Here is a 25,272-nt window from a genome sequence, read left to right as displayed (position 1 = left end):
ACAGAAAATCAAGTAATAACGGACATGATGTTACATCAAAGACATTTATGTACTGTGTTGCAGAGGTGTCTGCTGAAGTTTGCATGCTAACAAGCTAGCCCCAGGCCTGAAAACCTTACGTGTTAGCTCTGTAAACACCAACTCTCTGGCTAGCTGCACGGCTAACTGAGCTAACAAGATATGTCACACTATATACGGTTGCACCTTCAAAGGAGACTTGTTCCTTGGCCTACATTCCCTGGATCTCTACCGGAGGGATAAACACCATTCTTCCCACTGATTTTCCCTCACTTTGTTTTTTTTTGGGGGGGTTTTTTTGACGACGGCGGAGGAGAGCGCCGTCTGACGCGCTGCTCCCAAATCTCCCATAGGTGTGCACCTGGGATGACAGCGTCGGACTGTATGACTCATGCACCATTTTCATCCTCAGCGAGCCACTCCACTGTGCAGAAGCATTTATGTTCCATTTAATTTGTTGACCATTTGTGCATCATATGTCAAGATAATGAGAGCATTTTGCTGTTCCAGAAATCCATTTTTTTTAAAAAATCATGCAGGCATCCCACATAAGTTTGCATGAGTGATACACATGAAGCTTCCAGAAGATTCAACAACAGTGTTATCTTTGCAACATAGTGAGGAGGAAGGACAGCACCTGAGGAAACTCTGACAGGATGTCACTGTTGTAAGTGCAAAGATTTTGCCAGTGTTATCGATAAAAATAAAATAAAACACCCAGGAAGCTGGATTCAGACGTTAAAATAACCAGCTCCTACATGGTGCACCCTGTGGTGCCCACTCACCCATCAGCCACCATGAGCACCACCCCGGTCACTCTGGTAATGAAGAGTCCTGCTGGAGAGCCAGCCGGGTGCCGTCCTCATTGGCTCGTTTATGAAAGGGTGCTCTCTTGTGGCCACCGGGAGTAAAAAATGTGACCCGGAGAGGCGGGAGGGCTGGATTGACAGGCAATAATGTGCTCTCATCATAAAGCAAGACCGCTGCTGCTGCTGCTGCTGCTGCTGGACCTGTTCCTGGACCCCAGAGAAGGCTCTCCACAGATTAGTCATGTTAGGGGAGGGAGGGGCCCAAAGAAAGAGGATTGTCTAAGTTATTGCATTTTAAAAATAGATAGATAGATAGATAGATAGATAGATAGATAGATAGATAGATAGATAGATAGATAGATAGATAGATAGTCAGTCATCAACTCATCCTCACTTGTCTGCAGTCAGAGCTTGTGAATCCACGACGGTGCTGCGCGCCCTCGGTCCGGGTTTTCTTTCTCTCCCCTCCCATCTATTTCCTCCTCGCTTGCCACTAGTTTACCTTCACTTGTTCAGCCTTCACTCTGAGAGGAGGAGGAGGGTGGTATATGATTGGCCAGGCGGGGGGACTGGTAGTCCGGAGGCTGCTCCAGCGTTCATCCCCGTGTTCTTGTTTACACCTTGCGGACGCGGGCGAGAGAAGACACCCAGGGGCCCCCCCCAGAGCAGACTCCGGAGTCCGGTCTGCAGCGGACGCGGCTATCCTGACAGCATCTCCAGCCTGTGCTACTGATTTTTATTTCCAGTTATTGTTACGGACACAGACCAAGTTTCCATTTTGCTGGGAAATCGGGCTCTCGTCTAATTTCTTCAGGGCAGAAATGCGTCCAACTTTTTGGTGACTTTGTGGCGCCTCTGCGCGTCCGGCTGCCGGTCTGTCAGTCAGCGGGGCTCAAGTGCGGCTGGAAATGAAACCAACCAGGAATAGCGCCGACAGATTGTTCCTCCATATTCACAGGGTGTGATACACATCCACGGACCTCCTCAAAGTTTGACCACGGACGGAAGCTACACCCAAACCAGTCTTCTCCGTGACGCCCGCTCGCTGCTCGGTGATGGATGTGTTTTGAGCGTCGCAGTCACTTTGCGTCAACAGTGAAGAAGAGGAGGAAGAAGAGTGAAGTGTTTGCCAAGACACCTTCCGTCGCCACTGGACTCTTTGGTCGCGTTTCTCTCGTTCCTGAGAGATATTTCAGGGCTGAGGACTTTGTTGGACAGGCGCCAACACGCCGTGTGGACAGCAAGGGACGTGTCGCGACGGCGTAGCCGGAAAAGATGCGCTCTGTTCGGATGCAGCGTGACCAAGGTGTCGCTCCCCTGGTTCTTCTCCTCCTGGTCGGGGGATGTGTCGTGTCCGGCACCGGTGAGTTGAAATTTACGCTCGCTTTTTTTTTAATGCGATGATTGAGAAACATGCATTCACATAAAAAAAAAAGGAAAAGAAAAAAAAAAACACTCACGTTGTTTCTTTTGAACAGATCAGGAAATATTCAGTTTTACTGACTTATACTGTCCACCACATCTGAACTTTTGCTCCGATTTAAAATAGGTGTCTTGGGTTCCATATTACCCCTATAAGGGCGCTGTGGGGGGGTCTGGGGTCGCCCGCTGACCAGCACATTTCTTTACCCACAGCAAACTCTCCAACCTCTCAGTGCACCAGAGCTCAGAGCTCTCTTTTCTTCTTGGAGCGGAAAAATCAAACTCCCCTGGTGCGCAGGGAGTAATTAAGGTTTTGCTCCATGCCTCCTCGGCCTCTCCAAGAAGAAAAAGAAGAAAAAGAAGAAGGAAAAAAAAACCTTGTGAAAAGTAAGACAGCACACGGAGTGCTCCAGGGGATGAGATTCTTTTAATTCTTTTCTCTTTTTTTTTCCTCAGTATGAATCCAGTGACACTTGTTTTAAACTCGGATGCCTTTTGAAACACACTCAGTTGATCACAAACCTTCTTCTACCTTTCTGATCATTATTTTATTAGACAAAGTATTCTGGTGTGAACAGAGTGGGCTTTGATCAGTAGATTGCCTCGAGTTAATGCCGTCAAAAGGCTGCAGCAGGTCTGATGGAGATGAAACCACTTGGCGCACACACACACACACACACACACACACACACACACACACACACACACACAGGTCAGGTCAGTGCAGGTGAGCTGATAGGACAGGGTGCAGGACACCAAGGCGAGGCTGCCCATCTCCTGGTTTGTTTGTTTGTTTTTTTTTCTTCCTTCCCTCCCTGTTCCCAGATCAGATTGAAACACAGGGCAGAAATCTGAGGGTTTAGTGGATTGTGGATTAAGCTCAGTTTACAGTTGGGGGAGAAAAAGAACAATGCGGACATCAACAACAAGAACAAGCTCTGGTAGAGGAGCACTCCAAGACACACTTCTGGGTCCATCTGCTGAAGAAGTCCATTTTGTGTTGTTTATAACTTAATGACATTGAGGCCAGGCTGACCGTCTGTCCAGGTCCGTGGCCATTCCCTTAAGAAACCCTTCGCCGTGCACCCTGAGGTCTGTGTGTGTGTGTGTGTGTGTGTGTGTGTGTGTGTGTGTGTGTGTGTGTGTGTATTATTCCCCGAACAGGCGGAGCAGAAAAGCAGCTTACGTTTATTAAAAATTGCGGCCCATTCCGAAATCCTTGCATGAGAAATGAGAAAAGGTTGATACAAACAGTTGAGGATTGCGGCGAGGTCCGGCTCAGGGGGAGCACAGTTGGGGGGGGGGGCACACACACCAGGGGACAATGGCTCTGTGTGCCCCAGTAAAGTTTCTGTCTGCTTCAGAGCCAGGCAGAGATATATTTAGGGAATGCATGATGGGACGGACAGATTGCATTTATCTTCCCTCCCCATTGTGTGTGTGTACCTTTTCCTCCGCTGCCCGCCTCCTCCTCCTCGGATCCCTCCTGTCTCCCTCTCTGCCTGCACCGTGGATGTGCTGAGCTCACATTTCTGCTCCGGTGCTCCTCTTTCTGTGTTGACATACACATTAATTACCCTGACTGCCAGGAACACTTGTCTGGAGTAACCATCCTGCTGTCCACCTCTCTGTGTGTGATTATTAATGACTTCATCGGAATTAGAGAAACGACATACGGGAAATGTGTTTGTCACACATCAGGATTAAATGGAGAGGTGCCCAGTCAGCCTCCAGGGAGGAAGGAGGAAGGTGGAAGGAGGAGGAGGAGGAGGAGTGGGGGGTGTGGAAGCAGGTCTCGAGACCAGTTTCCAGACTGGGAGGAGAGCGAGGGTGGCGAAGGGTTAGGGCGAAAGGAGCAGCGGAGTGTTCAGAGTTAGAGAGCGTAGCATGTCAGACACTCCCTCAGAGGGCCGGATGAATGGTGACAGTCTTCGAGGATGTGCTGTCTCATTCGTGTTTGGTGTGGGAATCCTCGGCGGCAACAAGGAGAAGACTCACATTCTCTAATATTACACGAGCTGGTAAAAAGGTCTCGGTCAGAGGAGCCCTGTACTTTTTCTTCCCCCTACGGGCGAAATGTATGAATTTTAGATGCGCGGAAAGAAAAGGAATGTGACAACAAAGCTCACCTCAAACAAACACCCAAGTGAATTTGGCTTCAAAGACGCTCAACAGATTGAGATGTCAGATTAGATTAAAGTGTCTCTGAAACGTGTAGTCATAACAAAAGTGCTGCCAGGCTGTTGCATCTGCAGAGATTTGGACAGGTGGTTGGGCATCGTGATAAATAAACAGACCGACAGCTCTCTTTAGGCCAGGCCACGGGCCAGACTAGTTCCTCAGGCGAGTCCTGCTGGCAGACCAGACCAGGCCACATTCTGTCCCGGAGCAGTGCATTAGTTTTTATGGCCGTCATGCGGCAGGGGATGGGATCGCTGGCCAGCCACTGCCCTCTCTGCTGTATTATTCATACGTGCAAAGTGGTCTTTGTTAATATTTAAAATGTGCTTATGATGCTCAAATTCTTGACATCAGAGACAGCGTAGGAGAAAGAAGTGGGAGGGCAACAGCTGCTTGGCTCTCGCAGGCGTAACTGACCCGGACGGCTACAGGGGGTAGTGAAGGATTTAAGGGTACCAATAGGCATTTATAGACTAGATAAAGGAGTGTCAGTTTGAGCAAGTGTGCCAATTGCAGCCAGGGGCTGTTGTAGGGGATGCGTGTGAACCAAACAAGGCGAGGGGTTACGCAGGGTGATGCTATCCATCTGAAATAGAGAGAAAGAGGAAATGGTGGAGAAATGAATCCGTGAGAGACACATTGAGATAGATTGATCTCAGGGCACGGCTTTTAAATATCCTTTATGAGAAAAGAGCGGAGAAGAAAACTCTCATAGCAGTGGCATTCAAGCGTCATTAAACCCCTGGCACAGGCCAGAGAATGAGGCGGTGAGTGAGGAGGGGAGAGGAGAGGAGAGGAATGGGAGGAAGGCGAGCGACGTGCGGCAGAAACAGGTTGAAGCTGGCAAAGCGGCACAAGAAACAGTGGTTAAGAGAGGAGGATACTGTCGAGGAGGGAGGCGGAGGTCTGAAAGTGGAAAAAGAGCCACACAAATCCACCAGGGAGATGTTTTTATTAAGGCTCTTATCGATGGAGAGAGCTCACAGTATTAAGAGTAGACATGTTTAATGCTTTGCCAATACTGTGCATGTTAGGCCGGACCATAAATCTGCAGCAAACAGCAAAGGGCTCTGTAGGAGGGGGAGAGCGGCGAGGTAAATGGACGAGGGAGCTGACTGTAAGGAACGGAAAGAGGAATTATCAGCAGAAGAAAGTTTGGAGCGGAGATTGACGGACTTGAGATGAATCTAGTTTTAAGCGCGGGGCGTCGTTGTCCTCCGGAGGGACACCGTGTCCTCGAAGTATTTAGAATCTGGGGCGATAATGATTTAATCAATATCGCCGAGCCTGCCAACGATTTCCATCTGTGTTTTGTCTAAAAAAATGTGGCAAGACAAAATAAATACTGTAGATAATTACCGTCAAGTGAAGTTATTTGAATATTTAATGTAATGCCTGCCTGGAATCTGGTTAAAAATGTCTTGTTTATCTCACACCAGATGGTCTCTCCTACCTGTGCACCGTCACATTAAACACCAGCGAAAATGCAAGAATGTCTCAATTGAATCCAAACATTAAAAGCCACTGATGTTTGAAATTTAAAAAATGTTTTTGACCGAGCTGTTTATTTCCCAAGGTCGAACTGGTTTTAATTTTTTTTAATTTTGACAGTTATTGCAAAATAATCATTATTATTCTGTCGGTTGCCTTTCTTCTTTCAAGATAAAACCAGCATATTTTGGCACGGGCCTTCAGGCAAACCTGCGAGTGGAGTCAAACGAGTTGAGGGAGGAATGGATGGGCGAGTCGGGGGGTGGGTGGAGGGAGCGAGTTTCGGTGGCAGATGGGGGGCTGAGTCGCTGCCGGGACTGCAGGACAGGGCACCCCCTGCCCCTCCATCCTGCCCCTGTGGGGGGGAGCTGGGTGGGGCAGACAGGGAAACAGGAAGAAAACCTCTGTGGGGTTCCATTGTGCTTCAGATGAATAGGAGACTCCAGAGGGCTTTTTCTGCCCCTTTGTGTGGGGTAGAGGGGGGGTGGCAGCAGAACACACACACACACACACACACACACACACACACACACACACACACACACAGAATTCATTCACAACTTCAACGGGAGTTATACTTGCTTGTGCGTGTGTGCTACTGTTGCATAACCACTCATGCGCAGGTAAAACTCACACCTGCTCGTTTCAGCTTAAACATCTCCGATTCTCATGATGATTGATGTGCTCAGACGTGCTCAGTGACATCTGACATCAAAACTACAGCACACACCCACCCACACACACACCCATACAGACACACACACCCACACACACCCACATATGCAAAAGGGAGCCACATCCCCCTGATGAAGCGGTAGCATTTCTATGTATAATGGTCCGAAGACCTGCTGGGTCACTTGGGAGGAGTGAGTGAGGCAGTGAGTGCAGGAATTTTCATTTAAGATCCCAGCAGCACTCTGAGCATTCGTGACCAATAGGATCAGGATTCACTACAGGGGGTCACGCTAGATCCTGAGCACCCCCCCCCCCACTTTTACCCTAAGATAGACACACGCACACGCGCGCACACACACACATACTTTGTAAAAGTGTTTGCACTGAGGTCCATAGATCAGAGGCAGTGTCAGCGCTTGATTGGCTGTGCTGTGTGTCCTGGTCTGAAAAAGGGAGTTTTTTCAGGCCATGTAGATCCCCCAAACCACCCCCCCCCCCCCTTCATCTTCTTAGCAGAGGCTTTTTTTTGTGTGTGTGTGTTCAAAAGGCAGTTGAGCCAAGTCCACTCAGAGCTTAGACCACAGCCAATCTGTTAATGCTTGAGTTTGTCTCTGTTTGTGTTTGAGAGTGCCATGTGGGCTTGGCAAACTGGAGGAAGACTCTGCTTAAAGCGTGTTAATAATACACTTTCCATCAGGAGGAAGAAATGTGCCGCATTAGAGAAGGCAGCCGCACTTGGTGTTTTCCGACTTCATTTTTTTTTTTTTTTTTTTTTCGAGACTGGCGTGCGGGGCTGCATTCCCCCACATCCACATTAATAAATTGCCTTCACTTGTCCCCATTTCCCCCTTCCTCTTCCTTCAATCTCTTGATAGTCTCATCAGGCGTATTTATAGCTTTATAGTCTCACATATACCAACCTCTGTCATCCATATCTCTCACTCTCCATCATTTTTTTTTCTTCCCCCAGCCAGCTCTCTGGTGGAGTTTGGGAATTGCTCTTTAGAAGGCACTGTGAAGAATCCCATTTCTATGAGTGTAACGCTTATTAGGGTCCCATCTGCCCTCAGGGTACTTATGAATGTGTGTGTGGGGTTCGGGGGGGGGTGTTTGGGTAGTGCCGGAGAATGTAGAGGAGGGAAATGAGGGGAGCTTTGTCATGCCTGTGCGTAAGTAGATGTGGGTGCCACCGGGGGCTTGTGCGAGGTGGGGAAGGGGGCTCTTAACACCGCGGAGCCCACACCGAGCAGCTGGTGTGTCTAAAGTGGGGGAATGACACACAGACCTCCCTGGAGAGACGGGCGCATTGAGCGTACGTGTGTGCATATCTCCGGCTGAGACGGAGGGAACGGAAATGATCCCGCGTCCTTCTGTCTGCATGGCACGCAGCTAGGCAACAGCAGGACTTTCAAACAACTTACTTTTTTTTTTTCCTCCTCCCTTGTGTTTTAAATCAAGGCGGATGATGCTCGCTGAGTGTGTTTGTGTTGACGGGAGGGGTAGGATGTGTGTGTGTGTGTGTGGGGGGGGGTGATTGGCTGCATGTCAACAGTGTGATCGGCAGTGTTATTTAATGTAGCGACTGACATGGTGTTTAAGCACCATGTTTGTCTCTTAAGCTCATTGCCCCTGTCAGTAATGGAGCGGTGATTGGCACTTAATCAAAGGTCAATAAGGGCACGTCCAGAGCTTTCCTTTCCTTTCCTTTCCTTTCCTTTCCTTTCCTTTCCTAGCCTTGTCTCTCATTTCCTTTTCTCTCCTATCCTTATCTTTCCATGTCTTGTCTATTCTTTCTTTTCATCTCCTACCCATGAGTCTTATTTCCTTTCCCATTCCTATGTCTCTTTCCTATCATTGTCCCTCATTTCCTCTTTTCTGCCCTTGTCTTTCCTTTCCTTGTCTCTCTCTTTCCATGTCTTTTCCTTTAGTTTCTTGACTTTCCTTCCTGTCATTTTCCTTCTCCTTCTCATCTTTCTCTCTTTTACTTTACTTTCCTTTGCTTTTCTCTCCTGTCCCTCTCTTACCCCTCTTCCATATCTCTGCTGTTCTCTCCTGTTCTTTCCTCTCCCTTCCTTCCTTCCTTCCTTTCTCTCCTCTTCTCTCCTCTCCTCTCCTCTCCTCCCCCTCTCCTCAGCTTGAGCTTTAAAGATCGTGCTAAATCAAAATGTCAGCTATACGCAGTATCTGGCTTCATCCCCCAGACATATGCAGAGACATACAAACATGCACAGTAGGGGCAATAATCCCCGTTTCTGCTCAGGCACTGTTGGATCACGACCATAGCGAAGAGAAGAGTGAAAGAATGAGATCTGCCCTCATCCACCCTTTAATTCCTCCACCCGTCTTCAGCTTCAGGACTTAATTCGTAGCACTCCTGCAGAAGCTTTGACTGGGAGCCTCCGAACACACAGTAAAGATGCCGTCCTCACATCGGATGCAGGTCTTAATCAAGGGGGCTGTCAGGCTCCTCTTGGCTCGGTCTGCACGTCTGGCGTGAGTGTGTGTACGTGTGATGGGTGCGCTGATGGGAAGCCAGTCGTATTACTTAGGTATTACTCCCTTTTCTGCATGGGTCGCAGCGGGGTCACACTCCCAGTCTCAATCAGCACACAGCTCGTGCGCGCACACACACACACACACACACATCTCTCTCGCTCGGTCTGGCAGCCCGCTCTGATTGCACAGGAGGAAACCTGGTTTATCCTCCTGGTTCATTCGCCATGCCAGGTGTATGTGTGCGCGCGCTTTACAAAACGCCACCGGGCATCCGTCGCGGAGGAGTTTAGGGGACCGCTTTAAATGAGCGCCATGTGTGAAGTAGCGGCGAGAGGTCTGCTCTAACGCGGCAGATGTACCTGCATGTAATTAAGGTTAGATTTAAGTGTGTGGGCTCATGCGCGCATCAAGTGTGTCAGCGGGTGTGTGTTTCAAGCCTCTTACCTGCTGCTGACCAGATGGGCTCAGCAGCCGACCTCGTGCTCACCTCTCCCCGCCACTCCGCTTAGATTAGCCCGTGAGCGTGAGCTAAGGCGTGCAGGCATTATAATGGACACATCAGTCCCCCCCTCACCCCCAACCCTGCATCACCCAATCCAGCACACACACATCCACTCATAAAGCCCTTATTCTTCACATAGTATATTTAGGATGACTATACTGTGTGTGTGTGTGTGTGTGTGTGTGTGTGTGTGTGTGTGTGTGTGTGGCTGGTTGGGCAGCGCTCGTGGCCTGCTGTTTATGGGGATTATGAAAGCAGATGGACAGCCATGCCGACTGGTGAGGGTTCATTAACTCTGGGTGTCTCCGCTCCACCGCTGCTGTTGCTCAGCTTCACATGCCTGCAATCCTCTCAGCAACAAGACTTGGTGTGTGTGCGTGCGTGTGTGCGTGCAAGTGCCTGTGTGTGTAGGTACTGCAGGTAGAGAAAGCACCTCACACACGCAAAAGAAAGCCGTATAGATGTTTATCGATCGGGGGGATGGATGTGAGCTGGAAGTTCTCGGCTGGAATGGTTGGTGCGGCTGGACTGGTTTTATGTCGCTTTGGCTCACACTTTTTTTTTTGTTTTCCGTGCGCTCTCTGACACGTCAGACTCTCGAGATTAATTTGTTTTGAGGTGTTCCTTCAGTCAAGTTTATTGCGTCAAGCGAAGAGCACGTTTCACGAAATCGTGTCGCCAGTACCGGCTAAAGAGTCGTGATTTAGTAGGGCGCGATATCTCCAGCATGAGGACCATTTCCGTGGCATTTCAGTGCTCTGCTGGGAGAGATGAATAGGTATAGTTATAGTGGGTCATTAAACCCTGCGCGGTGTCTCTCTGTCTATAGCTTCAACCTTCACGCTGCAGCCGGGCCCCTGCCCTCCTCTTCCACGGCTTAATAAGAGAAACATGGATCACGCAGGGACAGATAGACATACCTGTGGAGAGCCAGACAGACAGACAGACGGGCCGGCAGATTCCTGGGCAGATGGGTTGCTTGGAAGCCCTCAGAGGCCTCGGTGCCATCAGACAGACAGACTGAGGAGTCGTCAGTCACCTGGTGTCATGCAGACTTGCCAGAGATGTGACCAGGAGTTACAAAACAGTGCAAATGCACACCCACCGACCACTTTATCAGGTACACTCGTGACACCTAATGTAATCCAATACAAAGAGGTCTGCCATAAATTCTGCCTTTGCCGAGATAATGATGCTCAATTTTAATCAGAGTTAACTACGTGGTTATAATTTAGATTGTAGTTCGCAGTTGTGTTGAGATGGGATTTTCTGATGTTAGAATACATGTGGGGGGTCGGAATATTAAAAAACACCTTCCAGTGTAATGAACTCCAGGACAACAACTCCCACAACAGCCTCAGTGATAAACATGAAGTAGAGGTGTAAGCTTTGGGAAAGGACGAGTCATGGCAGAGCCGCTCTACTGGATCACATTAGATAGTAAAAGAGCACCTAATGAAGTGGCTGGTGAGCGCAGTAAGTAATGATTGTTTCTCACTATTAATCGACTTCTTGGTTATTGTTTAGTATTAGTGAAGTAGTCTATTAAATGTCTGAAAATAACAGAAAATACTCATTGCAGTCTCTCTGAGAGCAAGGTGTTATCTTTGAAGAGCTTATTTAGTCCATTTACCTGTTCAGAACCAAAGATATTCAAATGCAGTTATATAAAACAGAAAGGGTGCAAATGTAAGAAGCCGGAACAAGCAGATATTTGCCATTTTAGCTTGAAAATTTGAATGAAAGGAATAGTTTAAAGTTGCTGTAAGTGTTATTTTCTTACCGACATAAGTATTAAAAAGCTCCATATTCCAACAGTAATCACAGGGAGATGGGTTCCTCCTGTTCTGGCACCTACATCGGCAATGGCGTAACAGGGAAGCTACCTATTCAGGTGCTCGGGTTGACGGGTTGTACCACCACTCATGGCAAGCAAAGAGAGAAGCTTGAGGAAAATAAAAGGGCTTACTCTTTCCTCTTGTTCCTGGTCTTTCTGATAAGCTAAGCTAACCAGCTAACTGGCTGCAGCTCCATATTTATAGTACGGACAGCGCAGTGGTTTTAATATTCTAATCTCGCTCTTGGCAAGAAAGCGCAATTCCCAAACTGTTCATATAAATGATAGATTAATTATTGAAATTGTGCTTGCTTCATTTTCTGCCACGTTACATTTCTTTAGTTTGACTTTTCACATATCATCCCTTTTCCCTCGCTTTGCTCTCATTTGCATGATGAGAACTTTGCTCTTTCTGAACTACAGATGTTTCCAAACTAATAAAAAACCAACACAGAGAGCCCTCAGATTATCCAGCATCAGAAGCAAAGGGAGATCATTAGCAGGTGCCTTTCCGGTGTTTTGCCCCCTGTGCCCTTCAGAGTAAACAAAGCGGGTAATGGAAAAATGTTGGAGTTTTACAGGAACGGCGACAGATTGCCGCTATTAAGCCCGTTGTGATGAGGTGAGGGACTCTATTTGTTAGACTTGGGCTTGGAGAGTATGAATGGCAGATGGAAATGGAACGTTTACGTGTGCATGTCAACGTCCACCCACGCCTCTGTCAGTACCGTCAGTACCAGTGTGTGTGTGTGTGTGTGTGTGCGCGTGGGCTCCTGGTCTGGTGAGTGTGTGTGCGCTGAGATGCTGTCGCTTACGGCAGCCCTCCTTTATGCTCTTGTGAGCGTGAGTTTGTGAGTGACAGTTATACAGTGGTGTGGAGTGTGTAAATCTCCCTCCCTCTAAAGCTCTCTGCAGCGGGCCTTACATTAGCACAACAATTTACACATCTGTCCTTAGGCGAAGAACAGGCAACTCTGAGAATAATGAAAGCCTCATTCAAAGATAGTCTGTGTGTGTGTGTGTGTGCGTGTGTGTGCGTGTGTGTGTGTGTGTGTGTGTGTGAGAGAGAGAGAGAGAGAGAGAGAGAGAGAGAGAGAACCAGGAGAGGTAGGAGAGGCTCTGTAAACAAGAGACAGAGGAGGTTTATTAAAAACCCCACCACCACTCACCATCCTTTTGTCCTTCCATTCTCTCCGTCCCTCACCTCGTCTCCCCCCTCTTTCAGTCAGAGGAGCGATTACATGCCCCTGTCTCTCTTCGTCTTTCATCTCTCTCTGTGAAGAGGGGAGGAATGAAGGTCTTCTGTGGCGTGTAATTACACAGAGAGATCCAGGATGAGGGCGTCTGTCTCCACAAACAAAAAAGGCAACCCCCTCTCCCCTTACCCAAACCCCCCACTCCAACCCCACCCCCCCACCCCCTCCCCTAAATACCTCTTGATAGGTGGGGATCTAGAAAGAGACATTTAACTGCCTTTGATCCGCCACTGGGCCCTTGTCTTTACCCGCCACTTATGGAGGCCTAATAAGTACTATCACAAGTCTATTTATTTCATTAGGAGCTCTGACACTAACATATGCGTGGCTCGGCTCCAGCTCCGTGGGAATGAAATACACAGCTCCTCCATTCATTTTAAGCGCGGAGTCATAATCATGACACATTTACAGGCCGGTGTTCCAATCTTACCCATGAGTCATATTGCTGAATGATTATGGAAGGGCGGGTTTTTATGGGCTTACATTGGTATTGGCTCAACCTCTAATTGGCCCAAAGCACATTTGCATTCTGGGAAGGTAATAATGGGGCTCTTCGGAGGCACTTTAGATGAGAAAGTCATTGCACTCTGACTTAATTCTGCCCATAGAAGTGCTGAGGCTTCCAGATGGCTTTTTTTACTGAGTGTGATATGGCCATTTTGTGTGCACGATCATACACTTACCCCAATACTTTGGGAATAGCTAGCTTGCTAGCAACGCCGCTGGCCTCTTGTCGCCCATTTTCTGCCTTATAATGTTTTTTATTGCTTCTTATTTCACACTCACAACAGAAGAGAAATGAAAATAAAGCCAGCTAATGTTGATGCGGGCTTCGGAAAAAATTCAAAGCAGGTGTGGTGGACAGGTATATGAAATTGGAGAGTTTTCTGTTTGGATCTGAATGCGTGTGTGAGCGTTGAAGCAGCCAGGCCATACAGTGTGGTTTTGACATTCTGCAAGAGTCACACGGGGTCAAGTAGCTCTCTGTCTGAGAGCTGGAGCCGGCCTGAATGTGTTTAACGTGTCTTTTTACTTGTGTAAATCCGCCCCCATTCTCTGAGACTTAACTGTTTCTCTGAACTCGCTGGGAGATGAAGTGAGCATTCTGGTGAAGCTCAAACAGACTTGGCATCAGACAATAGACCAGGGTCTTCTGTTGCACTTAGCTGAAGCTGCTGAATGGACTCTGAATAGACCTGGAGTGGTGCGGCCATGCAGCTGCGGGACAATGGCGTGCTCAGCAGAAAGGCGGCCGGTGACCTTGAGCTCTGCCCCGGCCCTGTCCGCTCTGATCCCTGAACCCTCTGCAGCGCACAGAGTCAGCACAGGGATAAGCCACAGTAGAGACCCTGCAGTCTTTTCAGCAAATCAGCCAAATCACAGCTGGGAGCTGTAAACCAGTGGCTGGCATTGGGAAATAATTCAACATTTTGGAAAATTGTTCTCTGGCTCAGAGTTAGACAACAAGATCAATATCACTCTCATATCTTTGTGCTTAAAGGAGACACATTATATTCATTTTCACATTCACTTTATCATTATTTTACTGGAATAGATTTACATGCTTTCACAGCTCACACAACCCAGCACCACTAACAACAACAGAACCGCTGTGCAAAATCAATTCTTGCTTGCGAAACCATCCTCTAGGTAAAAAATATGCAAATGTATGACATGGTGACATGGTGTGATGTCACAAAGTCACCTAATTAAAGGCGGGACTACAGACGGGGCGTTTCAGGAGCAGTGTTTTCTGTTGGTGCAGGATGATCTTTTTTTAAAAATTTCGAGATGCTTTACATGCACAGGAACATATGCAACGCACTGAAGGAAAAGAGAGAATAATAGGTCTCTTGTTTGTTCTGTCCAAACACAAACAGAAGTGGTTTTAAGGGGAGTCGTGTGCTAAAACTGGAGCTTCTTGGCCGGATGGAGTGACTTCCTGGAGTCCCGTCATCACTCTGAGGCTGCCAGGCACCAAAATGTCAAACTATTCCTTTTTAATTTTGACTCAACAATGTTGTGCATCCTCTTCTAGGGGCATAAATCAGTGTGGCACTGCTGCGTGAGCTAAAACCTTGCCCTGTACTTTTACTGAAATCAGTGATGTTAAAGTAGTGATTTAGCATTTGGCTGTGCGTTCAGAAAATTGTTACTGTCTCCAAGTAATAATAGGTGAAGTGATATCACAGACAGTCACATCCATCTTTTTGTCAGCAGACTGGTTGAAAGCAACTTGTTTGCGCTGCTTGAACTGTATTTGCACCCAAATTGGTGAATGGATAATGAGTGTGATGGGTCTCTGTCTAATTGTGTGGTAAGATGTCTAATAAATCTGGAAATGGGTGTTCTCCATTTGGCTCTGTGACTGAAAATGTTCAGGAATCCTTCCCTCGCACCGAGGGGAATCTCTCTTTGTTTGAGCAGGCGATAGGAGGCATTTTAGTCCGCTTTAATAATAGCAACTCCCTGAGCCTCAGACATATTCCCATTTCCCAAAATAAACACCCTCATCACTCTTACACCCAAAATCAAACACAACTTTACACAAATCCCATCGCCAGGAATAAAAACATCCATGCGCAGGCGACGCCGCTCCCTCCCTCCACTTGATCACCCCCCTCCTCCCCCCTTTTGTGTTTATTCTGGGGATTATTCTGACCTAATCTCTTTAGAGCATAATTCAGATTAGATTTTGTGTTATTATTATTGCTATGTCCATTCCCTACTGTCCTGCTGGGATTTCTTGCCCTGCCGAAGCACTCCCCGCGTTTGGAAAATTGATTAAAACTGCTGACCATTGCCCTAGATAGCGCGGGCTCTTGAAAGTGGATGAAAAAAAATAAATAAATAAAGGCGAACACAAACGATACAGTCCTGTATATTCTGAAAACATGTAGTCTCTAATAGAGCTTTGGGAGTACACCGCTCAGCGGCGCAGTGGCAGCCAGTGTAGAAATCCTCCTTTTATTGCATTGATCTTACATTAGAACAGCGGGGATCTTCTTATTCATAAATGTTAAACAGTGTGCTGAAACACAAGATTCTCCTCTGCCAGGCAGTTAGAGCTCGCTTTTAACTTCCGACAGCCTGAAAAGAGAACAAAAAGCCCTCAATTCTCTGCTAATTACCTGAAGCCAAAGTCTGCGCGCGTGCAGCCAAAGCTGGGGCTCCATCTGTATTCGAGCTGCCATATTGGCCCCGAAAGTTTCTCAACAATTTGATATTTAGATGTCATGTTTACTCTGCGTTTTCCAGACAGTGTTTAAACACCATCTGCCTTTCTTTTTTTTTTTTTTACCTCTCCCTCTAAGCTTGGGAATTTGAACCAGGGAACCCTTGAATAAATTGCGGCATGTGTGTAAAAATCACAGCGAGCTGCAGAAAATAGAAATACATTCGCCTCTCCTTCATTATCGCACGGAGGCTGTAATTGTCAGCGTTTTTCTCTCCCATTTATTTCTTCACAGAATTCTCGTATCAATAACAGTCGGTTCCCTTAACCGATATGGAATTAGAGCCAGCGTCATCTTTTTGTACGTGTTGTTCTTTCTCTTACGGTTTGTTTGCTGTCTTTTCAACCTCATTAAAGAAAATTGCCCTCTAACAGGCAACAAAAAAAAAAAAAAAGAGGAAGAAAGGTGAATGTATTTTCCCAGCAGTAAGCACCTGCGTTCACCTTTTTCACAGACACAAAACATACACCTCAGTCCCTCAGTCCCAGAAATACAGGACCTGAACTTTACATCCTTTACGGGTGCTCACCTTTGCCTGCTTGTTGTTCTCAATTAAGATGAATTATAGAATTGCGTTGGGGAGCAGGGACATGGAGTGCTTACTGTGATGTTACCCCGAGGCACTCAGTCAATGGGTTGGAGAGGGAAACAGAGTGCCGTGGATATTTTTGGTCTCACGCCGCTCCGATTCCTAATGGACCACATGTAATGCAACTTTGGCCAAAACGTATGTGGCAGCACATGTGTGTGAGACGGACGGAGGTGGGTGGGTGGGATTGTTCATACGTGAAGGTGGAGGAGATGAAGGAAGGGAGACAGGGGAGCCAAAGGGGTCCGTGTTTGTGCTAGCTGCAGGAAACCTGAAGACAGACTGGACCTGCAGTGTACATTTCATTACTCTGTTGTCCTCCAGAGGCCTAGGTGTGTGTCGCAGCTCCGTCTGTGGGCAGCACAGCGCCGGATGATTAGATGTGCTGCACCTCCGTAAATGGATGCTATTGATCTCCACACCTTGTTATATGGACCACCTTGGAACATGATGGCTCTAAGACAAGATGGCGTGATGAATCTCACGCAGCCCAAAATTGCCTCTTCTGCTCAGCTTACTTTCTCTCCTTTTTTTCATCTTCACACTCATCAGGTCCTCACACAGGTAGCTTCAGTACACTTTGCCCCTTTTCTTCCCCGCGCCGTTCTGTCCCTCTTTCCTTCTTTTTTTTTATCCGCTCCGCTGATCGTTTTCAGTGTCTCCGCAGCCATTAAAAGATGATTGGAGACTGTGTAATGTATATTAATGTGCTTGTGCTTTTTAGTTCAGTAGTTTGGCTGCGCTCGCTGTAATATTTCATGGGGAGAAAAACAGAGTCGCAAGCCTCTGTGGCGGGCGATTAAATTAGGATCGTGATCTCTTGTTTTCGTACGAATGTTAGCAGCAGTGGTGCTCTCTCGGGACCGGAGCGGGGCCCTATCGCAGGTGGAGGTGAGGGGTGGGGTCGAGGGGGTCACAGAAGGGTTAGGCTCCAAGTGTAGCGTGAGGCCTTAGCACAGCAAAACCACAAAGGTATTACATCATGTGCATTTTACCCTGGGATATGGAATTAGCGGAGGGTGGCGACCTCTGACCTGCCGATTTACACAGAATAATCTGCAATGTTAAATGTCATCAATGTGAGCTTCGATAATGGAAGACTTAACACGAATACCAAATGTTATTAACTAGTCTCAGTGTGCTGCAGAGATAATAAAGCCGCGGCGTGTGTTTGCAGAGAAGCTGCACACACGCAGTCTCATTTCATTCACATCAATCATTCCTGTTTGCTTTTAGGTGCTGGTGCTTTGCTAGCATGTTAACTATTCAAACAACCCTAGCCGCATTGTAGTGCATATTATATATTAAATAATAATACGGATCAGAATAGCGCCTTGTATCTTGCACGGTGTCTGTAATCAAGTCTGCCACCCAGACACCACCGACCTTCAGTGTGTGTTCTCCAACACATCCTCCGCGCTCACACACTCACACTCTCAAAGCTGGTTCTTTGTTGTGGAAAATGGAAGTTGTGAAGTCAGTCATGCTGAATAGATTGTAAATTGTGGGAAAAGATATAAACACCTTTATGTTCGCAGCCTGCCATTGTGCTTCACACATGGCCTCGGTGACCGCGGCTGTATGAGGTTCAAGCAGCTCTATTCTTGTGGTGTTCAGCCATGGTGGCCATTCAACGTCTGCAGTGGTGCTGCTCTACGGGCCATCAGAATTAAGACAAGACATCTCAGGCGAGAAATGGAAAAGTTTAGGTTTGTTCCTGTTATATCACCTACATAATCTGAACTCTGGAAGTCTTTCTGTATAGCTACAGCTGCACGGCAGCGCGGCAACAGTGATTTTGAAATAAATAAAGGGTAAGCTAGAGTGAGATGACATTTAATAATTAAGCAAAATTAGTACATTTTAAATGTTCAGCATTCAGATGATCGAGTATTGTGTTGGAGAGATATCTACTAAGTTAGCATGCTAACCTGCCAGCCCTGGCCTGGCCTGTTCCAAAGCTCCTGTGCTAGCGTTGTGACCACCAGCACTTCCCCGTTCAGACTGCAGGATGTACGGCTAACTGAGCTAACTAGCTAACAGCAGCCACAGTTAGCAGCAGTTAGCAGTTACTCTACTATTATCATGTCCAACAGGTGGGCCGTTCTTACACATTGTACCCTTTAAAGCTTTCCACTTTCCCCACATGAGCAAAAACATCAGTTAATGCATGTTTATGTGAGAATCTATTGTTCAGTAAACCGACTTACTGACTACTCGCACGAGGAGTGTAGATACGATTCCTCCACAACTTCTGTCCTTTAAGTTTTTCTGTAATTTCCCAGGGCGACTGTTGTCTTTTGCAGAGTCTGAACCGGCTAAGAAGCATAAGCGGCGGTTATGTAAGGGCTCCGTGCATAAGAGCTTATGTATGTGGAGCTGAGGAGAGCGTCCTGTTTGGCAGGAGTTTCAGTGCTACCTGTGTTTCGCTTTATTGTACGGTGAGTCTTTATTGGCGCGTCTTTGGGGTAGCGTCAGCACTTTAAGCCCAAAATTCTCAAAGCGATTATACAAAGTTAATCTACGTGATGCAGAGTAATCCAGACTACAAATGGGAGAGATGGGCCCCCGGTTGTTGTCTCTCTGTGTGTGCATGTGTGTGTGTGCTTTCAAACCCCCATATGTCATCCATACACATTCCATAGATTGCCCCATAAATCCCACTCTGAACAAAATCTAATCAGATCATGTAGTCTCCCATATGCTGCATGTGTGCCCGCCTTAATGCTGTTTTTTTCGCGTGGCTCCAGCCTACACACAAACATCTCCAGCTCCTACCTGTCATACTTCTTTATCCGTCAGACTGTATTATCCGTCGCACCGAATGGATTAAGCAGCTGACTTGCTTCCACCTTGTCAGATTTAAAGCGAAGCAGCAATAGTTTCGACTTGGGGGTGTGCGCACATTCTGTTTGTTACTTTTACCCAGTTCTGTCTTTTCCAGGTCTGTGCGTGCGAGTTCATCTATCTAGTCTCCGAGCAGAGCTCTCTCTTCTGGCTTTTCATCCTCGAGTAATCAATACTTGTCCTATGAATCCAGGTCATCTCGGCTCCTGTGGCTTCTCCGTCTCCCGTCCTCCCTCCCGCTCCGTCTTTATCAATCCCTGTCTCTCTCGCTCCCTCTTTCCCTCCCTCGCCTGTGCGCTCTCTTCATCTTTGTCTTCCCCCTCTCTATTCCTGTCTCTTTTTCGCTCTTCCGTCCTCGCGTTCTGTCGCCTTCCTTCCCACTCTCCTCCCCTCCTGAAAAATTACTGTGCCCATCTGGACGGAGCCCTGCGCGGCCGTTAAACTATTAGTCCTCGCGTGGCACTGATTAAAAATAGTACCGAGTCAGAATTAGTCAAGGCTCTTCTTCCTCTCCCCCCCCCCATGTGTCCCTCCGTGCTCTTACACTGAACTCTATTGGCTAATGTTAGAAATGGATAGAAGATTGAAAGTGAAAAGTTAGCAGCCAAATGTCCCGGTCTTCCCTTTTTTTCCCTCTCTCTGCTCAGAGTCTGTGTGTGTCTGTGTGTGTGTGTGAGAAGCAGTGAGTGTTTGTCAGTGAGTATGTGTACCGCCCGCGGACCTCTTCGCTGGGTGCTGTCTCATGTCGAGCGGTGTGTTTGAGAGGCTTGTCGAGGTAAAGCTCCTGTCAGCGCCTGGCCGGAGGGAGTGTACTGATGAAAGGCCTCTTCATCATCCTAATGGGATACACAAACCTCTTAACCAGCACCGCTGCCATGGCTTTGGCTGGGTGAAGCCAAAGAGACAGATACACAGAGAGAGAGAGAGAGAGAGAGAGAGAGAGGACTAGCCGGGCCACACACACCAAGGACCACACCGAAAACATACACAAGTGCACGGGCCAGAAAAACGTACAGTTTAAACAAAGCGGCGCTGTTGGGAGGCGGCATGGAGGAGTCGTGACTCCAGGAGTTTCAGTGGGCCGGGGCCATTAGGATCTGGGACAGAGAGTTAATGCCCTGCTGTCCACTAGAGCCGCGGCCATGTGCCCCCTCTCTGCACTGGCATAGACCCAAAGTAAAGGGAGGACCAGAAATAGGTCAAATTATACTTTTGATCATGTCAATACATTGGATTTCTTGGCACAGCTGGTTGGTCCATCAGACTGAAGTATTTTAAAACCCATTGGATGGATTGGTAGGAAATTTAGTACAGACATTCGCGTACCCCAGAGGATGAACCCTGCTGACACTGACAATCCCCTTGATCCCTAGATCATCATGAAATCTAGCGCAGGCATACCTTTCCTCTCAGGATGAATTGTAATGACTTTGGTGAACCCCTGACTTGTGGAGCGTTTCAGAAGCCGTCCTGATATTGTTGACGTGCTCGGATTGTGTTTGCTTCGTCATTTGTCCTTGATTCTTGTGTCTGTAATTAAATGGTTTCTTTGTTTGTCTGTTTTAATTGTGTCTACTGTCATTAATTCCAACTGCAGCCTGACCCCGTTTCTGTCCACTATCGTCAAAAATAGACTTGGCACGCGTTCTCCGCAAAGAGCAGAGCGTTGAGCCGCTTCTGAAATGGACCAGCTGAGTTGGTTCAGGCATCTGTTAAGGTGTGTAGTTGCCGCTGTCCTATGGTGGTTTTCCATCACGTCAAACTGGAGGGAGACGCCGGGGTAGACCCTGGACTCACTTACAGGGATTACATATCTCATGTGGCATGGGAATTCCTCGGCATGCCCCAGGAGCAGATGGGAAAGGTTGCTGTGGAGAGGAGTATCCGGGGTCCTCTGCCTAGTCTGCTGCCGCTGCCACCCGACGGCAAATAAGTGGAAGATAGTGAATGGACAGACCTTCAAAAGTGCTAATATACTAATGTTAGCATTGTCATTGTGAGCATGTTAGCATGCTGATCTTAGCAATCAACTATAAGGAGTTTTGGGAGTTTTTTTTTCTGATTTCTGTTCCACATGAGTGGCGTTTGGACGATCTGCAGACTTTGCTTCCTGATGCAGTTTGACCCAGGCCGGAGGACGACACCCGGTCAGGGTGTAGATCAAAGCACCAGCCCGCTGCAGGGGGTGACACAAGGAGGAGAGGGGGGGAGGAGGAGAAGAAGCCAGAGAGAGAGATGGGGAGAGAGTCTCTCATCATTATTGTCACAGTGTCACACACTGTGGCCGGTCAGTGTCAACATCAGTCTGGTTTGGCCCTGGGCGTCTGGCGGGTGACACTCTGCCTCTCCTTCCATCCATCCATCGCTCCCTGTCTTAGCTTCAGACCCACATAGACGAGCACGTATTATTTCTCATACCGGGGATTTTATTTGTCTGTGCCACAGGGATTTTCGTCATGCTCGCTCTCTTCATCACCGCTCGCCATTCTTGCCAGTCGAGTCATACTGGTTCCAGCCCGAGGCTCTGGGATGTCCTCTTTTTCAGCTCCCCTTCCCGTCCCCAGGTCAAGGACACGTTCCCTCAGCTGCAGTGTGGAACAGCGGGAAAAAAAAAAAACAAAAAACTTTGACATCAGGCAGGGACCAAAGCCTCATGAATGATTGATGCGCGAATGCTGACTCATCACACAGGAGAGGGAAACCAATATTTTGACCTGAAACGTAACAAGATTTACATTTGTTGAGTAGAGCAGAGACGCACACAGGTCGCCGAGGCTGCAGATAACTTTGCAGCGATGCTTCCAGTGTTTCTTTGTGCAATGCGGCGTTATCACTTCTCACTGTTTCACAATCTGTTGGCGGCTGAGATCGCCAGATACAGAATCGTCGGCCTGGCCTTAAGTGATAGTCTGCGAGATGCTTGTGCTTTTCTGTGACTACTTTTATGTTTTGCCGCTGAACCGAGTTGAGATTACGTGGCAGTCAAACAGTGTGGTGCGTTTTCCGCTTCCTATCTCGGGCCGCACATTTCCCTCTGAAGTCTGACTTCCTCTGGGGGGTTTTTTTCGCTGTCATATTGGAAAAACAGAAAGTACCACAATAACTGTTTGAAAAAAACTGCAAAATGAACCCCTGTTTTTGAAGAATGCACAGACTTGTAATCAAAATAAGATAACAAGCATGCCGAGTGGATCCAGATTTGGTTCAGAAAGAGGTTCAGAGAGATTTTGTCCTCTTTCTCCTTTTTTGGCCTGATTTTAGCAAGTGTGTCCGAGTCGAGACAGGGAGGGAAATTTATTTTGAGAGAATGATGAAGCGAGGTATAAAGGAGTGAAGGAAAAAGATCAAAGGGATAAAACAGCCATTAGCTTCTGCGCAGGACTACTTTTGCTTACAAGACCCCGACATTCTGCGGGGCGAGGAGATTGAATCTCACCTCTATTTTCTCCCTCTACATTTGTCCTCCTCTGCTATCGCCACATCACCTCTCGTCATCTATCTCCTCCAACATGGATTTTCTGCCTATTAGTGCCCTAATCTTTTTCTGTCCCCTGTCTACCTCTCTGTCTCGCCTCGCTATCTGTCTATTTCTATCTTGGCCTTTCTCAGTTTTACTTCCAGAATATCTCGTTAAAATCGGGCTTGTTTAAAAAAAAAAATAGAAGTCCATGTTTGCCTTGTTTCTTAATCAAACCAAACAATCATTATATCATTTTAAATAATTATTTCCCCCCCCCAATGCTCAAGGATATTTGGCTTGGAGCCTGTTTTTGGAATCGTAAAAGCCCTTTCATCAGCCGAACATACAATGGACGGTACATCTCACGGTTTATTTGCCAAACGAACAAAAGCTCACAACCTATATCTCCCTCTCTCATGCAAACACGCAGACATAGACAGAGGCCGGCCCGCAGCGTGTTGCTTGTTGTGTGCTGCACATCTAGGGATTTCTCTGATGCAAGGGGACGCAATGAAGGAGCAGAGTGACGCCAACGCCGCAATGTGTTTGTGTGGGGTGCGATCATGCATCTGTGCCTGCACATGTGTCTTTGTTTGTGTGTGTGTGTGGTGTGTGTGTGTGTGTGTGTCTGTTTGTCCGCATGTTGTCACCTCTGTCACGCCGACTTAGTAACTATTTATTTGCGAGCTGGGACGTCCGCATCGGCGGGGTCGTGTGCCGTCTTCGCGTGCGCCCTCCAAACCCTCTGCCTCTGCGCACGGGAAGCGCGAGGAGTCACGCGCGCGGCCCCGTCGATCCGCTGTCAATCTGGCTCATCTCCTCATCTGTTCATTAGCATGACAGAGGGGCTCTCCTGCCAAAGCAGTTAGTCACAAGAATCAGCCCCTGTCACAACACATTACGGCAGCAGGCATCTCTAATAGCACTGGCAATCGTGGCAACCATAGCCAATGCCCACACTACTCGCACGCACACACACGCACACGCGCACACTCGTACCAATCAGGAGTTGCACTTGATCTGCACCCAGGGACTGTTCCTGTGTCTCTCTCCATCTTTTCCTCCACCCTCATCCTTCCTCCTCTAGCAAGGCTTACAGTCCTTATAGTCATTCATCTTCCTTTCCCCCCCCTCCATCAACACCTTATGTTAGCCAGGTTACCTGTACTCGCCCTCTCGCCGTGCCTCCCTTTTTCCCGTCCTTCTCTCCCCGACTAGCTCTATTTCTGTCTCCCTCCTTCCTGCTCTCTGTCTTCATAATGCTCGGTGAGAGATCAAGACTTTTCATTTTTAATCCATCCGTCCTCCCCTTGTGATGTTTTAGTTTCTCTTTCTCGCGCTCTCTCTCTTGAGCTCTTTGAACCCCCCCCCCCCGCCTCTCCCCAACACTCTCCTCTTTCTTCGTTATCACCTGCTCCGGGTGTCTCATGTGATTTGTACAGCAAGTTTGATCCAGCCGTCTTCCTGTCGCCGGGGAGCCGTAGTTGTCATATCAAATAATAGAAAACACATATGTTGTGATGCCTTTTGCCCACTCATCTCACAATCACAGTTCATGCCTCTCGACTTTGCACGTCGTCACGCGACGCTGCCATGAGACTTCTCCTCGAACAAACGCTTCAAAATGTTTTCGAAAGCAAAGGAGCGTCTTGGAATTCTGAGAGCTTTAATGGACAAACTGTAAATGAGTCCCACGCTGAATATGTGCTTGAGCACAAATGATAGGGTAAGCAGGGAGTGAGACTGTTGGTTGGTGCAACAATTGAGGGTGTTTGGGGGGGAGGACATGTAATTTGGCTGTCTGTGTGTCTCCAGTGTTACCGGAATCCCCGACTGGGGTGGACTTACTGGTTTTTGTTGAGGTTTTTGTATGTGTGAGGTCATGTCAACCCCACCCTTACTTTGTGTGTGTGTGTGAGTGTGTGTGCATGCATGTGTGTTTGTTTGGGTGAGATACAAAAAGTGTGGGGGGAGAAACCAAGCGAGGATTTACCTGTAAGGCAGCAGCTGTCAAGTCTCGTCTCCGAGAGTGGCCATTAGTGTTGAATGGCATTTGACAGCAATCCTCCTACCTACAGGCAGTTAAGCACACACATGTACATAAAGAAAACAACTGCAGTTCATCAAGAGCTGACCAAGGAAGGAAGGGTGATCGTACTTCCAATTGATTCCATTAAGTTGTTCATACTCGTGACATGTTAAAGTGAAGAAAAAACCTAGTTCCTCTATCGCTGCTACCAATCACAAAAATGAAAATGAAGTAAATAAGAGAACCTTATAACCTTTCTCACTGATTGATAGTTAAAACTTAAGCAAATTCTTTTTTTCCTCCATTGTTTTTTCTTTTAAAGAAACGCAAAATCATGTTTGTTTTTTTTAATAACTTTTATTAAACTTGTTAACATGTATGTACACGCTTAAAAACCTGGACAGCACTCCACCACTGAACATGA

General features: G+C 47.6%; 1 protein-coding gene across 2 annotated transcripts in view; it reads left to right on the top strand.

Annotated features, from left to right (window-relative positions):
• The first annotated feature begins 1,298 nt into the window (after window positions 1–1,298).
• Window positions 1,299–25,272, top strand: part of unc5b (unc-5 netrin receptor B) — a 54,584-nt gene continuing 30,610 nt past the window's right edge. The window contains exon 1 of one of the 2 annotated variants that reach the window (XM_037124894.1): window positions 1,299–2,190. In XM_037124894.1, the coding sequence (XP_036980789.1) occupies window positions 2,103–2,190 (88 nt within the window). In that variant the 5' untranslated portion in view covers window positions 1,299–2,102. The remainder of the gene's footprint in view (window positions 2,191–25,272) is intronic. The other variant, XM_037124895.1, reaches the window with a different exon arrangement.

Source organism: Acanthopagrus latus, chromosome 15 (genome assembly GCF_904848185.1).
Source record: "Acanthopagrus latus isolate v.2019 chromosome 15, fAcaLat1.1, whole genome shotgun sequence".
NCBI lineage: Eukaryota > Metazoa > Chordata > Actinopteri > Spariformes > Sparidae > Acanthopagrus > Acanthopagrus latus.
The sequence above is the reverse complement of the archived record's forward strand: the minus strand, read 5'-3'. Positions and strand labels throughout refer to the sequence as shown.